The sequence below is a fragment of the Macaca fascicularis genome, chromosome 16 (genome assembly GCF_037993035.2).
Source record: "Macaca fascicularis isolate 582-1 chromosome 16, T2T-MFA8v1.1".
Taxonomy (NCBI): Eukaryota; Metazoa; Chordata; class Mammalia; order Primates; family Cercopithecidae; genus Macaca; species Macaca fascicularis.
Window position 1 is genome coordinate 3,864,076 of NC_088390.1, and position 17,619 is coordinate 3,881,694.

General features: G+C 42.4%; 1 protein-coding gene across 5 annotated transcripts in view; it reads right to left on the reverse strand.

Annotated features, from left to right (window-relative positions):
* NCBP3 (nuclear cap binding subunit 3) overlaps positions 1-17,619 on the reverse strand; it is a 43,847-nt gene that overhangs the window by 15,303 nt on the left and 10,925 nt on the right. For 4 of the 5 annotated variants that reach the window (XR_010582221.2, XR_010582222.2, XR_010582220.2 and 1 more), the window contains exons 4-10: positions 13,105-13,230; positions 9,671-9,799; positions 9,336-9,412; positions 7,902-8,010; positions 5,065-5,164; positions 4,356-4,459; positions 1,687-1,987 (exon numbers count right to left, since the gene is read on the reverse strand). Coding sequence is in view for 2 of the 5 variants with exons in the window: in XM_005582533.5 (XP_005582590.1) it covers positions 1,687-1,987; positions 4,356-4,459; positions 5,065-5,164; positions 7,902-8,010; positions 9,336-9,412; positions 9,671-9,799; positions 13,105-13,230 (946 nt within the window). In the remaining 3 variants the exon portion in view is untranslated. The remainder of the gene's footprint in view (positions 1-1,686; positions 1,988-4,355; positions 4,460-5,064; positions 5,165-7,901; positions 8,011-9,335; positions 9,413-9,670; positions 9,800-13,104; positions 13,231-17,619) is intronic. The other variant, XM_065532613.2, reaches the window with a different exon arrangement.

Genomic DNA, 17,619 nt, shown 5'->3' on the forward strand with positions numbered 1-17,619 from the left:
GGGGGTAGGATGGGGCACAGTTAACCAACTTCAACTGTGAGACAAGGCCCAAACAACAATCTCATACTTTGGAGGAAACAATTTAAGAAATCCAGTCTAATATGGCCAACATTCACTTACAAATCCATAAACTTATAATTATTTGCTTATGGAAACCATGATCTGCCCGCTCTAAAGAGACTGGTCCGAGTAAGCAGGTTTTCGAAGGTGGTTTCCACACGTGTATGTGCTATCACAGAGCACGTAACTACAATCCCCCTCTTCCGGGACAAATGTTAAGTAGAGGCCTACAAAGGGATTGGGGCTTCCGCTCACACATGCTGTGATTTGGCTGTAGTCAACACACGGTATAGTCTACAGTCTCTCTCTTTAAAGGGCAGACTTCTCTTCTAAAGAGATATGATACCATGCTAGGTGCCAGCACCGTTCCAGCAGCATTCTCTACCAGAAAGTTCTCTGAAAACTAAAAATGAGAATGTGGGGCCTGGCGCAGTGGCTCATGCCTGTAATCCCAGCACTTTGGGAGGCCGAGACAGGTGGATCACGAGGTCAGGAGATCGAGACCATCCTGGCTAACACGGTGAAACCCCGTCTCTACTAAAAATACAAAAAATTAGCTGGGCGTGGTGGCGGGCGCCTGTAGTCCCAGCTACACGGGAGGCTGAGGCAGGAGAATGGCGTGAACCTGGGAGGCGGAGCTTGCAGTGAGCCCAGATTGTGCCACTGCACTCCAGCCTGGGCGACAGAGCCAAACTCTGTCTCAAAACAAAAAAAAGTGAACAGGCCAGGCGCGGTGGCTCATGCCTGTAATCCCAGCACTTTGGGAGGCCAAGGCGGGTGGATCACGAGGTCAGGAGATCGAGACCATCCTGGCTAACACGGTGAAACCTCATCTCTACTAAAAATACAAAAAATTAGCCAGGCGTGGGGGTGGGCGCCTGTAGTCCTAGCTACTGGGGAGGCTGAGGCAGGAGAATGGTGTGAACTCAGGAGGCGGAGCTTGCAGTGAGCCGAGATGGCACCACTGCACTCCAGCCTGGGTGACAGAACGAGACTTGTTTCAAAAAAAAAAAAGGAAAAAAAAAACCCTTCTGGAAAAAAATAAAGCAATACTTACCATCTTTTTAAACACGTATATTGTTTGTGTAATAACTAGACTTTGAGGAATTTATTTAGTTAGTGCAATTGTAAGAAAATAGAAACTTAAAGTCCATCAAAAAGTAATTGGTTAAATAAATCATAATACTTTCAAACAACAGACTACATACACTTGAAAAAAATAATGTCTACAATATGTTAAGTGAAAAATGCACAATGCAAAACTATAAATAGCATAACCTCATTTTTATAAAAAATACACTTTTATACAAATACATCTATAGTTTTTCCATGTGCCATATACACACACACACACACACACACAAATAGCTGAAAGGTCATTCGCCAAATTGCTAACAGTAGTTACTGTGGGGAAAGAGTGGGAATACAGATGATTGTCACTGTCTAGGTTGTCTGTTGTTTTCATAACAAGACTCACTGCTTGTACAGAGGAAATATTGGAGGCGTTTATTAAACTCCTACAAGGGACTGAAATCAGAATAGATAAAAGATATAAAATTAGGAGGAATTAAGAAGTTATAATTTAAAATCAAATTTAAAGCTAGCATTGATAAAACAAAGTTTTACCTAATACTTTTCAACTGAGACTCCACTTCATCAGCATACATAGTCATTTTCATGCTTTTCTTTGGTGAAGGGGTGGAAATCATTTTCAGTTCTAGATCATAGTCCATTTCATCTGAGTCTGAGCTGCTGGCACTGGATCGTCTAGACGCACTCCGCTCCCGGGGCGGCTTGAGAGCCGGGAGCTCCTCGTGGTACTCTACCACCACTCTGTCATCTGCATCCATGTCCTGGTCTTCTTCCTCCTCTTCCTCCTCCTCCTCTTCCTCCTCTTCAATGGGTTCCTCGGGAACATTCACTAGCCCTGAAGAAATTAAACCAGAAAACATTAGGAAAAGCACTAAAATTAATAAGTATGATTTTCCACTCTACATTGGTGACCTTTTTAAAAGGTGGGGTTCCCACCCCTGACATTTTATTGGAGCACTATCTATAACAGTGCCGAACGGACATTACTCTGATACTGCAACAGGAGGATGGCTAGGTAAAGTATGACGCAGCAGCCTAATCAAATACCACAAAGTCATTTAAAACACAACTGACCCTTGTTATTCACAAATTTTGTATTTGCAAATTTGCCAAATTTATTTGTAACTCCAAAATGAATACTTGCAATGCTTCCATGGTCATTTGCTGGCACGCACAGTGTGGCAAAAAAATCTGAGTCACCAGGCACACACACTCCCAGCAGAGGTCAAACAAAGCAACACTCTGCCTTCCTGTTTCATCTCATGCTGTAAACAAGCGTCTGTTTCAGTCCGACTGACGAGTGCCGCATTTTTCACACTTGTGTGCCTGCTGCTGATGTCACTGCTTAAAATGGCCCTGAGTGTTGCGCTGAAGTGCTGCCTAGTGTTCCAAGATGCGAGAGGGCACTGATGTGCCTTGTGGAAAAATACCATGTCAGGTAAGGTGTGTTCAGGCATGAGTTATAGGGCTATTGGCCGTGAACTCAACGTTAACAAATCAACAATGTATCTTAAATAAGGTGTCTTTAAAGAGAAACATATGTAAAACAAGGTTACATATTATCAACTGACAAAAATGATGTGACCAGAGGCTATGTGCATTCAGTATTTGCTAATTCAGCATTCACAGTGACTTTAGAGAACATAAGCACCATGAATAATGAAAATGGAAAAATACGATAAACGAAAGAAGTAGAATATAAAGTATATGTTCACAAGAGTTATACTACTTATTATGAAAATACACACATGGGAAAAATGTAAGATGAAATTAGTCATCATACAGGGTACTAGAAATAGGGGCAATTTGCTTTTTAATTTCCTTAATATGGAAATAAAAAGTGTATGATGAAAATATTTTAAAGTAACTAAAATTGGAAAAGTGTAACTGTGTAACAGAAAAGTATATGTGTTATTATTATTATTTTGAGACAAGGTCTTGCTCTGTCACCCAGGTTGGAATACAGTGGCACAATCTTGGCTCACTACAGCCTTGACCTCCCAGGCTCAGGCAATCTCAGCCTCCCAGGTAGCTGGGACCACAGGCATGTGCCATCATGCCTGGTCTGGCTAATTTTTTAATTTTTTGTAAAGACAAGGTCTCACTATGTTGCCCAGGCTGGTTTCGAACTCCTGGTTTCAACTGATCCTCCTGCCTTGGCCTCCCAAAGTGCTGGGATTACAGGTGTGAGCCACTGTTCCCAGACTATGTGTATTATTAACATGTAGATCTCAAATACACAATTTTGTATATACACATTAAATAAAATGTCTAGACTTCATCCCTTTCTGTCCCCATTGCAATGATAAATGTGTGTGTATGTTATTTTGTATGCTGACTTGGCTAGTTCTATTAGGCATGTAGAAGATTCCACAGATTAGGCTCAAAACAAGAATAATTCTTTATAAAATATAAATAAAATGGTTCTTTTACAATAAGCACCAAAAAAAGGAGAAAGAAACCCAGGTCATGATATCCCACTTTTCTGAGGCATTCACATGCACAAACCAACACGCACAAAGCACTCAACACAGCAGCCTATTTTTAATACAGAAAAAGAACAATACAATCAGTTCATCTGATAGAATAATTTTAAAAATTGTTTTTGGCCAGGCACGGTGGCTCACGCCTGTAATCCCAGCACTTTGGGAGGCCGAAGTGGGTGGAACACAAGGTCAGGAGTTCAAGGCCAGCCTGGCCAACATGGTGAAACGCCCGTCTCTACTAAAAATACAAAAGTTAGCTGGGCATGGTGGCGCGTGCCTGTAGTCCCAGCTACTCGGGAGGCTAAGGCAGGAGAACTGCTTGAATCCAGGAGGTAGAGGCTGCAGTGAGCCGAGATCAAGCCACTGCACTCCAGCCTGGGAGACAGAGCGAGACTCCATCTTAAAAAAAAAAAATTGTTTTCATGCAGCTGCTGATATTAATAGTAGAAAAATTAGGATCTTAAGGAAAGTTATGTTTTAATTTTTCCTATGTCACATTTTGCCTTTTTTGATAGAACAGCTTTTACAAAATCATTTGACCTCTTTGGGCAACTTAAAATTAATTGTGACTTGACTTACTTTCCTATATGTTGGCAGAGGGTGAGGGCAAGGAAGAGAGGATGATAAAGTTTGGAACCTTAAAAGATTGCATTAAGAATAAAAATATGATTTCAGGAGCCAAACATGTGTCTACCCAAGAGCTGAGCAGGCAACTACCAGAATGCCGATGTTTATACGACGTCAAGCCAACGTCATCCCCAATCAGGGCTCTCTTCTTGATCACGTCCCGCTGAATACGACGGGAATGATATCTTCGCTTCCTGCAAGAATGCCAAAATAAGCACACAATCAAAAACTAATAGGAAGGACCTTGAAATCCACTATTTCTTTTTTTTTTTTTTTTTTTTTTGTGATGGAGTCTTGATCTGTCTCACAGGCTGAAGTGCAAAGGCACCGTCTCAGATCACTGCAACCTTCGCCTCTTGGGTTCAAGCAATTCTCCTGCCTCAGCCTCCTGAGTAGGTGGCATTACAGGCGCCCACTACCATGCAAGACTAATTTTTGTATTTTTAGTAGAGATGGGGTTTCACCATGTTGGCCAGGCTGGTCTCAAACTCCTAACCTCAGGTGATCTGCTCGCCTCGTCCTCCCAAAGTGCTGGGATTACAGGCATGAGCCACCGCGTCCGGCCTCACTAATTCATTTCAACTACATGTTGACACAATGTTAGGTACTAACACAGATATTTTAAATGTAACTAACTAAAACTCAGCATTCCCCATCATTTACCACATTTAAGAATCTTGAATTCTTCCCTCTTGTCTTCCTCCCAGTCTACACAGGGTTTAGACATTTCACCACAGAATGCCAACTGAAGGATTAAGAAAAACTTAAATACTATTGCATTTGACGGTTTTGGGCTTACCATGAATTGCTAAGAATTCCTTTCATGCCTCCGTAATTTGGATTCCCATATTTCATGTAATACTGACTTCTTCTGGCTGCTCCAAGCTCCTTTTTGTCATCTACAAATGAATGACAATAATCACCTAGGATTTCCCGAGAGTACGAAGACAATGTTGAATTTTTTTTTAAATGTTTTCCATAGCTGGAATCAGATCAGCGCAAATTGCCAACAAAAAGTAAAAATCCACTACCAACATTCACACTCTGAGTGCCCACTACAGCAATGCAGTGTAGAGGGGACAAAGCAAAATACAGAGATGAACAAGGTTAAAACTGCTGTTTTGGAGCCAAATGACTTAATGGAGAAAACAAAAATAAACAATACAAGATACAAGGTTCCAAGAGGCATAAAAGAGCTTTAGGTCATTACAGGTACTCAGGAATCAAAAAGGCTTTCTCAAAATGGTGGCATTTTTGCCACCCCATGAAAGATGATATTCACTTTGGAATAACATGCCAACAACACAGAATCAGGATTAAGGAAACAGACTATATACAATTCCATGTATTTGGTAAATCATTTTTTCCAGCTTATTGTGTTCCTCAGAATGGCTTAAAAAAACAGCATAGTACTGTACATGTAGAATGTACTCAAACAGCCACTTAAATGAGTAAATGTGGTAAAGATCACATATGTCAAGTTGAAATGTCAGTTAACAGGAAAGAAAGGTGGTCAGTCATCATAAATTTTTGTCCAAAGCAGTAATACAAAGGCCTTCTACAGTTCTTGGACACTCTGACTGTAAAGAACAAACACCACTGTAAATATATCCAGTGCTGCAGGTAAACGTGACAACACAAACCAGCATGTAGAGCCCCCAACCCCCAAACCCCTCAAACCATGCCCACCAGCTCCTTGGAGAAATGGCTGATTCCACATGTGGAGCAGGTAAGATGCAAAATGAGTCTGGAAAAGCAAGATGTTTTGCTGTGCCATAAAGAAAGAAAGGGGTTCTACCGGCCAAATCCAAGACAATTTGTAAATTAAAATACTGATATCAGGCCGGGCGCGGTGGCTCACACCTGTAATCCCAGCACTTTGGGAGGCCGAGGCAGGCGGATCACAAGGTCAAGAGATCGAGGCCGGGCGCGGTGGCTCAAGCCTATAATCCCAGCACTTTGGGAGGCCGAGGTGGGTGGATCACGAGGTCAGGAAATCCAGACCACCCTGGCTAACACAGTGAAACCCCATCTCTACTAAAAATACAAAAAATTAGCTGGGCATGGTGGCAGGCGCCTGTAGTCCCAGCTACTCGGGAGGCTGAGGCAGGAGAATGGCATGAACCTGGGAGGTGGAGCTTGCAGTGAGCTGAGATCGCGCCACTGCACTCTGGCCTGGCAACAGAGCGAGACTCCATCTCAAAACAAACAAAAAAATAAATAAAATAAAATACTGATATTATTGGATGATAACCCACTGAATAAAGAAGCCAGGATTCTAAACTGAGGTAAATAAACAAACAAATACGTAAAAACAGAAAGCTCTTCCGTAGAGCACCTGTCTACTAGTAAAGAAATGATACAGTCAGAAAGGCATCAACAGATACTAAAGCTACTGCATGAAGCTCCGATGAGCAACAGCTATTTACATGATTTCAAAGTATCTGCCCACCAATTTTTTATTTTATTCATTTTTTAATTTTTAAAAATAGGGATGAGGTCTTGCTATGTTGCCCAGCCTGGTCTCGAACTCCTGGGCTCAAATGATCCTCCTGCCTCAGCCTCCCAAAGTGTTGCAATTACAGGCATGCGCCACTGTATCTGGCCAGCCCACCAATTTTTAAATTACAAATGGAAAAATAGTAACTTTACAGTGGAAAAACCTAGTGATGATTATCTTAACCAAGTGAATAAAGTGAACGCCCCTAGGACTGGGACGAGTAAGTATCCCAGGCCTCCTGACGTGATGCCTTGAAATGACATGACATTGCTTCTGTGGCACGACTGTCTGAAATGCACAACCCAAATTCAACCACGAGGAATCATCAGACAAACCCAAACTGAGGGACATTCTATACAATAGTAAACCTATACTCTTGGAAAACATGGGAGGATAGAAGTAGTTCCAGCTTAAGGGGGACTAAGGAAACATTACATACTTACACACTCAGTCCTGGATGGATCCTAGACCTGGGGGCTGGGCGGGGAATATATAAAGGACATTATTGGAACAACTGACAAAATTTGAATATCGACTATGGATTAGGTAACAGTACTGTATTAATGTTAAATTTCTTGATTTTGATAAGTGTGCTATGTATAAGACAATGTTCTTGTTCTTTGGAACACATTTAGGGGTGATGGCTTTTGTCTTCAATTAACTCTCAAATGATTGAAAAAACCAATATGTGTATATGTGTATGCATATATACACATACACATTTTAAATGCCCACCAAAAGTCACTGTGTGTAAACAGTCTTATGAGAAGGGAATTAGAACTGAATGGTACATTGGCAATGTTCAGGAGGATGTTGCTGTAATAAATAAAGTTTCATTTTAAAGTTTTCATAATTCAGATGGTAACTGGCTGAAAACATATGGGGCAAACCAGTTTTAACAGAAAATAACTCACTTTAGCCAGAAGTCACAGAAATATACAAATAGTTAATATTCACTTTTAAAATCAGAAATTCCAACTCAGGTGGCAAACAATTATTTCATAAGCACAGAATATTATAGTTCAAAAGGAACTTTGAGATTACTTGATCTAACTTCTATCCAAAAAAGAAGGATGTCATTCCATAATAACTCATTTTGATTGAAAATACGAAACAATACCAAATATCATATTTACCTTTTGTAGCAAATCTCATGAATAACCTGTTTCCTTTAGCAAGTTTGTTAGCTGGACGAAGATCGTTTCTTAACAAAGACTCCTCTTCTACCTGAGACAACGTGTCCAACTTAAGAAAGAAGAGTATTTTTAATATAAAAATTAAAGTCCTTTTGATATTTATTCAGTAGTAAAGCTACCATCAAGAAAAGCATTCTACCTTTAATACTTGCAAGCATTACAGCACTAGTTCCTCTGTAGAATTTCTAACTCAGAGGTTTCCCCTGCCCACCTTGTCTAAAAGAACAGTCTCCATCATTCTCTATCCCCTACTCTTTAGTTTTCACAGCACTCATCGCCACCTGACACAGTGTAAGGTATCTGTGCATCAGTGTATCCTCTGTACTCCCCACTAGAGTGCAGGCTCCAAGAGGGCCAGGACTTTGTTTGACTTGAAGCTATATCCCTAGCACTTAGAATACGGTATACAATAGGTACTCAGGAAATATTTTTTAAATGAATACATGCTAATATTTTTAACAATAGTACATAATCCATTAGGAAGTATGCCATTACTTGCTGTTTCTTCATTTTACCAATTAGATAACACTTCAAAGTATTTCTCAATAAAACTATTTTCTCTTTTGTAGAAGCATGAGTACTATTCTGAGATTTCAAGGTGAATCGTTATATCCACGCGAACTTAAAGGACAAGAGCCTGGTGCACCCTCAGAAGGTCTAACGGTGAAAGCTAGAGAGCCGGGCACGGTGGCTCAAGCCTGTAATCCCAGCACTTTGGGAGGCCGAGATAGGCAGATCACAAGGTCAGGAGATCGAGACCATCCTAGCTAATACGGTGAAACCCCGTCTCTACTAAAAAATACAAAAAACTGTAATCCCAGCACTTTGGGAGGCCGAGACGGGTGGATCACGAGGTCAGGAGATCGAGACCATCCTGGTGAACACAGTGAAACCCCGTCTCTACTAAAACTACAAAAAACTAGCCGGGCGAGGTGGCGGGCGCCTGTAGTCCCAGCTACTCGGGAGGCTGAGGCAGGAGAATGGCGTGAACCCGGGAGGCGGAGCTTGCAGTGAGCTGAGATCAGGCCACTGCACTCCAGCCTGGGCGACAGAGCGAGACTCCGTCTCAAAAAAAAAAAAAAAAAAATACAAAAAACTAGCCGGGCGAGGTGGCGGGCGCCTGTAGTCCCAGCTACTCGGGAGGCTGAGGCAGGAGAATGGCGTGAACCCGGGAGGCGGAGCTTGCAGTGAGCTGAGATCCGGCCACTGCACTCCAGCCTGGGCGACAGAGCGAGACTCCGTCTCAAAAAAAAAAAAAAAAAAAAAAAAAAAAGAAAGAGAAAAAAACACAACTAAGTCTTTAAGGCTTAAATTAAAAAGACAGTAAGCAATTTTTTACAGTAACTTTCCACCTGTCTTTCCACTGTTACTAACCTCCACATCACTGGAATTCTCATCTTCAACCTCTCCTTCTTCAGCTTCATCATCCTCTGAACTGTCCTCCTGCTTGTCTAAAATGGAATGTGAAGGACAAGACGAAACAAGATAAAATATTTCATAAAATGAGATACAAGATGAACTATCTCATATAATTTTAAAAGTCCAGTATTTTCTCCTATTTCCTGATGATCTAAAGCATCATAGCTTAGTTCAGAAATGCTTGGTGATGAGATGCTACATAGAGCTCTGCTCAGAAACTCAAAGACCCACAACAGGACCGTGTAAAGAAGGACTTTCAGACCCCAGTTCCCTCCTTTGTGTTCAGTTACCTTTTTTCCTTTTCTCGGCTGACTTGTCCTCACTGGCATCCCTGCTTCTTATCTTATCCTGGGCAGGCAGGGAGCTCATATTGATAAGTGCTCGTGTGGCTGTCATTTCATCCAGCCAAACTACATTACCTAAAATAAAATGTAAAATAAGACATTACATGGCTTTGCAAATGGTAAAAGCTTCTTGAGAGTAGATTCCGCGTCGCATTCATCACTACAGCCCCATCTAGCAACAGATTATCATCAGTAAATATACAAACCAACTAATGAAGAGAAACACAGACCAGGCATGGTGACTCAAGCCTGTAATCCCAGTACTTTGGGAGGGTAAGGCAGGAGATTTGCTTGAAGGGAGATCATCCTGGGCAACATAGTGACACCCTGTCTCTACAAAAAATAGAAAAATTAGCTGGGTATGGTGGCATGAGCCTGTAGTCCAGGTGCTTGGGAGGCTGAGGTGGGAGGATGGATTGAGTCCAGGATATTGAGGCTGCAGTGTGCTGAAGTCACACCACTGCACTCCAGCCTGGGTAACAGGGTGAGGCTTTGTCTCAAAAGAAATGAGAAGGCCGGGCGCGGTGGCTCAAGCCTGTAATCCCAGCACTTTGGGAGGCCGAGACGGGCGGATCACGAGGTCGGGAGATGGAGACCATCCTGGCTAACCCGGTGAAACCCAGTCTCTACTAAAAAAAAAAAAAAAAAAAAAATACAAAAGAAATGAGAAGCTGAAGGAAGGGAGGGAGGGAGGGAAAGAGAGAGATGAAAGAAAGAGAAAGAAAGAAGAAAGAAAGAAAGAAAGAAAGAAAGAAAGAAAGAAAGAAAGAAAGAAAGAGAGAGAGAAAGAGAGAGAGACAGAGAGGGAGGGAGGGAGGGAGGGAGGGAGGGAGGAAGAGAAAGAGAAAGAAAGAGAGAGAGAGAAAGAGAAAAAGAGAGAGAGAGAGAGTGAGAGCGAGCGCACTCTGGGAGGCCGAACCGGGCAGATCATGAGGTCAGAAGATGGAGACCATCCTGGCTAACATGGTGAAACCCAGCCTCTACTACAAATACAAAAAATTAGCCGGACATGGTGGCAGGTGCATGTGGTCCCAGCTAATCGGGAGGCTGAGGCAGAATGGCATGAACCTGGAAGGCAGAGCTTGCAGTGAGCCAAGATGATGACACTGCATTCCAGCCTGGGCAACAGAGTGAGACTGTCAAGAAAATAAAAAAAAAGAAAAGAGAAGAAAAGGAAAGGGGGAAGGGAAGGGGGAAAGGGGAAAGGGGAAAGGGGAAAGGGGAAGGGGAAGGGGGAAGGGGGAAGAAGGAAGGGGAAAGGGAAAAGAGAGAGGAAAGGGAAGGGAAAAGAAAGAAAAGGATAGTAAAACCTCTCTGATGAAATAAGCCTAGAGCTGCATTTCCAAACTGGGTTCCACAAAATAAGTATTCTATGAAAAAGGGTTGTGTATATTAAAACTACTTGGGACAGAACACAGGTAGTTAAATACTGAATATTCAAGTATTAGCAGTTCTTGATGATAACTGTCAAATAAGTTTGGATTGTCCTTTACACTACCGCCCCCTACAGGAAGCCCTTTGCTGTTCCTTGTCGGGACGTGCTAAGTGATGTTCCCCCTTCCCTCTGGAAAACGTGGGTGACGGAGGTATCCCTGGGATATGGAGAATGGAGGCATGACAGCCAGTTGGCTTTGTAGCAACTAATTTAATGTGCCCCTTTAAGGAAGATAATTTAGCAAGAAAAGGGTTTGAGAAGTCTCACAGAAAATAAACCTCTTTAACTTTGTTTAAAAGAGTATTTCTCAAACTTCTGTGTCCCCTGTATCTCAGTTTGGGAAATGAAGGTCTGAGGCTCTCACTTCTGTTACTAATGTGCCACGTGGCCTTAGGCAACATGTTCCTTCCTCTGTTTCTCAGGTTCTGATAAATAACACGAGGTAGGTGAACTAAGTAATTCTGAGAGCCCCTCCAATTCTACTATGCCTTCACAGTTTTAATGACTGAGATCAGGGTTAGTAAACTATAACCCTCAAGCAAAAGTTAGCCCACCACCTGTTGTTTATTTATATTTGTGCCAGCTTTATGTAGGTATGATTAATATACAATAAACTACATACATCTACCACCTGTTTTTTGTTTTTTGTTTTTTTGTTTTTTTTGAAATGAAGTCTTACTCTGTTGCCCAGGCTGGAGTGCAATGGCACTTTCTCGGCTCGCTGCTGCCTCTGCCTCCCGGATTCAAGCAACTCTCCTGCCTCAGCCTCCTGAATAGCTGGGATTATAGGCATGCATTGCCACATCAGGCTAATTTTTGTATTTTTAGTAGAGACGGGGTTCTGCCAGGTTGGCCAGGCTGGTCTTGAACTTCTGATCTCAAGTGATCTGCCCAAAGTGCTGGGATTACAGGAGTGAGCTACCATGCCCGGCCTACCACCTGTTTGTGTAAATAAAATTCTACCGGAAAACAGCCAGGCTCATAGTTTACGTATTATTTATAGTTGCTTTCATGCTACCACAGCAGAGCTGGGTACGTGTGACAGAGACCGCTAAGCCTACAAAGCCTCAAATATCTGTATTCCAGCCCTTCACAGAAAAAGCTTTGCCGGTTCCTGATTTGGATAGTGTAAGTTAAACAGAAAGAAAAAAGGAGAAAAATGTTTCACTCAGTCATGTTTCTCCTTCAGTGAAGACACCTTCCGGAGAGAGCAGCTAAGAAAACCAGGCTGCTATCCAGGGTGCTACCTAGTAGGTCAGCCAGCTGGCAGCAAGGAAAGCCAGACTAGACGTGAGTCAAGACAAGAAGCCAGCAAAGCAGTAACAAGAGGTCAGGTCAGACTTACAGTAAGCAGACAAGTTAAAATTACAGTTGGCCCACAAGGTGGAAAGCTCATGGGTTAGGGCAAGCAGGTGATATTCTAGAACACGCAGTTCAAGGCAAGCAGAAAGGAGAGGTCTACGAGAGTGTTTAGCTCTAGGTCACTCTGCTATTCAGAATGACACTCTGTCGAGTGTGTAAACTGGTCTCTCTCTAGGTCAGAGACACAGCCCTCTGAGTAACAGTACAGAAGGCAGCAACGACAAAGTCCAAGGCTCTGAAAATGCAGCCCCAAGTCTATGCAGTTGGATCCTCTCCTTTACTGGGAAAAGGTGAGTGTTAAAGGGGCCTCACTCGAGTACGGCAGATTCAGAAGCCAGTAACCCACCTCCTAGAGCCCTGGCCACCACCTCTAAGCTGACTTGGAAGACTACGGGGTATGGGCTGGCAGACTGGTAAAGGCATGCTGGGCTTCACTGCTCGACAAGTTTTTCTCTCCTGGACTAACAGCAGAAGTTAGGCATAAACAAGTAGTATGAGCCATAATCATTCATCATCTCTGATGGCAGGACCTCTTGAAAAATCATCAACAAAAGCATATTCACAGAAAACTCGGTGTACTTACAGGAGGTATCATCCAACCACTCGATGTGAGCTGGAGGATATTCTTTAAAATAGGAAAAGACATCTTGGGTGCTCATCTCATCTACTCCGCAAATATAGATTGTCTCCAGTCTCACTTTGGGAATTGCTAGAAAGACAAGACACAGAAAAGATGATAGAATTTTCCTGCCCGCAACTGCACATCCCATCCGCCCTCCTTCCTAACAGTTCAGACAGCACGAGTTTAGAAAGAAACATGCTTAGAGAAACTACAATTATTTCAAAAGAGCACGAGACACAACAGTAAGATAAACTACCTTAACTTTTATCACTGAACAACAGCATTAATTCGGAGCAGGTGTATCAGGCTCAGAAAGATCAAACAAAGGGTGTTGATAAAATACATGATACCTCTCCCCACATTAATCTGTAGCAATCAGAGCACTATCAAGCTCAACAGGAGTATTTGTTGAAGCTAACTGGCTGATTCCAAAATTTTTAAATGTATATTGAAGAGAAATGTGCAGTAGTGGAGACAATTCTGAAAGATGCTGCCCATGACTATGTCAAAGCATGAAACTAAAGAGATCCTACAAGTCAATTAAGAAAAAAAAGACAACCCAAAATAAAAATGGGCAAAGGACATGAGTAAGCAATTTACATAAAAGGAAATACAAAAGGCCAATAACCATGTGAGGAGATGGGCTGACCTCACTACCGATCATTAACATGCACATGAAAACAAGAGGACAGCAGTTTTCACCGACCAGATTTTACATCTCATTTTTCCCGCGTCTCTGGTACTTGAATCAAGATATCTTACATATTTTAGTGTGAAATGTTGGCAGTAAGTAGGGGAAAGAGTTACTTCCCCTGCTGGTGGGCATCGTCACTTTGAAGGGCAAACTGGAAGGGTCTATTAAAAACGTAATTCTGGCCAGGCACGGTGGCTCAAGCCTGTAATCCCAGCACTTTGCGAGGCCGAGACGGGCGGATCACGAGGTCAGGAGATCGAGACCATCCTGGCTAACACGGTGAAACCCCGTCTCTACTAAAAAATACAAAAAACTAGCTGGGCGAGGCGGCGGGCGCCTGTAGTCCCAGCTACTCGGGAGGCTGAGGCAGGAGAATGGCGTGAACCCGGGAGGCGGAGCTTGCAGTGAGCCGAGATCACGCCGTTACACTCCAGCCTGGGCGACAGAGCGAGACTCCGTCTCAAAAAAATAATAATAAAATAAAATTTAAAGAAAGAATTTAATGGCTGTTACTCCCAAGCATGTTTTTACAGGCTAGTAACAAAATTAAAAAATTTTTTCTCCCATCCTTCTTCTGTAGATATATGCTACTACTTCTATTTAAAACAAAAAAATTTTACACATAAAAAAATGTGTTTAACAATTTTAAACACATAATAATTTTAAATCTCAAAGAGTTAAGAGATGCGTTTAACAGGAGCCCATGTGAGTGTGGCCAGAGTAACTCAGTTGAGTACTTTCCTGACAGCCCAGATTTAAAAAGATAAAGATACCGTGAAGATTTATGAATCCAGGTGGGCATTGTGGCTCATGCTTATAATCCCAGCACTTTGGGAGGCTGAGGTGGGAGGACTGCTTGAGCCCAGGAGTTCGAGAGGCCAGCCTAGGTAACACCAGGAGACCCTATCTCTACCAAAAATTTAAAAATTAGCTGAGTGTGGTGGTGTACAGCTACAGTCCCAGGTACTCAGGAGGCTGAGGTGGGATTGCTTGAGCCCAGGAGGTTGAGGCTGCAAAGAGCCATGATCGCACAACCGCACTCCAGCCTGGGCAACAGAGTAAGACCTTTTCCAAAAGAAAAAACCACTGTGCTCAGCTAATTTTTTTATTTTTTGCAGAGATGGGGTTTCAGTATGTTGCCCAGGCTGGTCTTGAATTCCTGACCTCCAGTTATCCGTCTGTCTCGGTCTTCCAAAGTGCGGGATCACAGGCGTGCACCACTGCACCCAGCGCCTGCCTCTCTCTCTCTTTTTTTTTTTCTTTGTATCTTTACCTGCTTCTTTTGAACAGGATTATCCATTGCCCAAGTTTTGATGTGTACGACTTCTCTAACTTAAAATAGGCATGTGAGGCTGGGTGCAGTGGCTCGTGCCCGTAATCCCGGCACCTTGGGAGGCCGAGATGAGAGGATTGCTTGAACCCAAGAGTTTGAGACCAGCCTGGGCAACATAGTGAGACCTTCTCTATTTTTTTTTTTAAAAAAAAGACATCTGAGGCCAGAAATTTTGTTCCTTATACTCTTTCCTGTTTGCTTTTAAGGTATTTCTTCACCTGTAGGTTTTTTTAATGTTGTAATGTTATGATGCCCTTGGCAATTATTTTTGTCATTTTTTTTGGTCTTTGTTTTCTATGCTAGTCTCATTTAAAATTAATGTTTTTTGTCAGATCAACACGTCTCCCTAATGTTTTCTCCCTAATCCTCGGTCTGTTTCCTCTATCATCACTCGGGGCTCTCCCTGCTTTCTGCTGCCTTCTAGGAAACCATCTCCTTACTTCCCTTAGGCTCTTTCTGTTCCAAAGTCATGGCTTTTAATTCCAAGCACCGAGAAGGCCCTTGGACTCAATCAATCTTATCCACATTCAGGCCTCTGCTCACTACTGCACTGCCAGCCACTAACAAGGACTTCCTGGGGTTCCCTGGAAAAGAGAAGGTGGCGAATTTCAGGTGAGCACAACTTGCCAAAGCACACAGGTAGGAGAGAGACAGATTACAATGAGAATGGCACCATCTGAACGACTAATGCCAGGCTATACAGTAACATGGAAATGCTGACCATGGACTGTCCAGGGAACGAAAAAAAGCAATGTGACTACAAAGGAGAAAAACAGAAGTTCACGCCCATAAGAGATTAGAAGGAAACACACGGAATATTGACAATGACTGGGTTTGGATGGTAGACTGTGAGCAACTTTTCTTCCTGTTCTATGTTCCAAATGTTCTTTGGTGAGCATGAACTGTTTGTAAAAGAGCTAATGAAGAAAAGATTAGAGTCCAGAGTGAACAGGCTCATCAAAAATGCTGACAGCAGGCTGGGCACGGTGGCTCATGCCTGTAATCCCAACACTTTGGAAGGTCGAGGTGGGCAGATCACCTGAGGTCGGGAGTTCCAGACCAGCCTGACCAACATGGAGAAACCTCGTCTCTACTAAAAATACAAAATTAACCAGGCGTTGTGGCTCATGCCTGTAATCCTAGCTACTCGGGAGGCTGAGGCAGGAGAATCGCTTGAACCCGGGAGGCGGAGGTTGCGGTGAGCCTATCATGCCATTGCACTTCAGCCTGGGCAATAAGAGTGAAACTCTGTCTAAAAAAAAAAAAAAAAAAAAAGCTGACAGCTTTCTTTTTGTGTTTATAGCAAAATCTGCTTTGGGAAGATGATGCAAAAAAAAAAAAAAAAGGCAGAACTGTTGACCTATTTTGCTATTCTGCTAACAACTATCATTAAAGAACAGTCAAAACTCAAGTTAGGTGACAAGAGCATAAGAATTTAGATTTAAATCTTCTAGTCTAGAATTATATCCCACGTACTAACTCAAACACACAGCTACGATTTCAGAATTAGGTAGTAATCTCTAAAAAGTAGCAGGGAAGTACCTTAAAACTCTGAGAAGGGTTAATCCTGTACAGGTTTTCACAAAAAAAAAAAAAAAAAAAGGAAAAATTCCCAAATCTCAGATTGAAAAGCTCACTGTCAGTCTCTGAAATTTTTTTTAAAAAAAAGGTTATTAGAATCCATGATCCCTTTAAAAACTAAGTCTTAAGCCAGGTGCGGTAGCTCACGCCTGTAATCCCAGTACTTTGGGAGGCTGAGATGGGAGGATCACTTGAATCTAGAAGTTCAAGACCACCCTGGGCAACACAGTGAGATCCCATCTCTAAAAAATAAATAAATAAATAACCAAATATTTCCCACAGGAAATGACGGCAGTTCCGTAAGGAGCAAGCTCCAAGCCTGTGGATGAAACAAAAAAAGGCACACTAACCTCATTTCTTTTTTGATAGGATTACCAGGTCAAGAAATTCAGAGAATACATAGATGGGGCTCTATTTCAAGTTCATTAAGGCATGTAATCTAGTTCCTCATGACAGTAAAATGAACCGTGGGCCTTATGGTAATAGAATAAGACTTATGATAATGAAAGACACTGCCCACCCTTCAACCACTGGATGAAGAAACAGAAGCCATGTGTACACAATGGAGAGCAAGAAGCTGAGGAGTAGAGCTAGGAGCTGAAAGGTGGAGTTACGATGAAAATTCACTCAACAGAATGAAAGCAGAGGTTTGAAATCAACAGGATGTAATTTAATAGGAATACATTTAAAAGTAATTTTTTTTAAAAGTGCCTCAAGTACATGATGAGAAAGCCTGCTCTGATGGGCACCATTCCTGGGGAAAAGACCTAAGTGCTCTGGCTGCATACAGGGTGACTGCAACACTGAAATGGCGGAGACAGAGACAACGGTGAGTGACAGTCCTGCCATTCTCTCTGTGAATCCAACC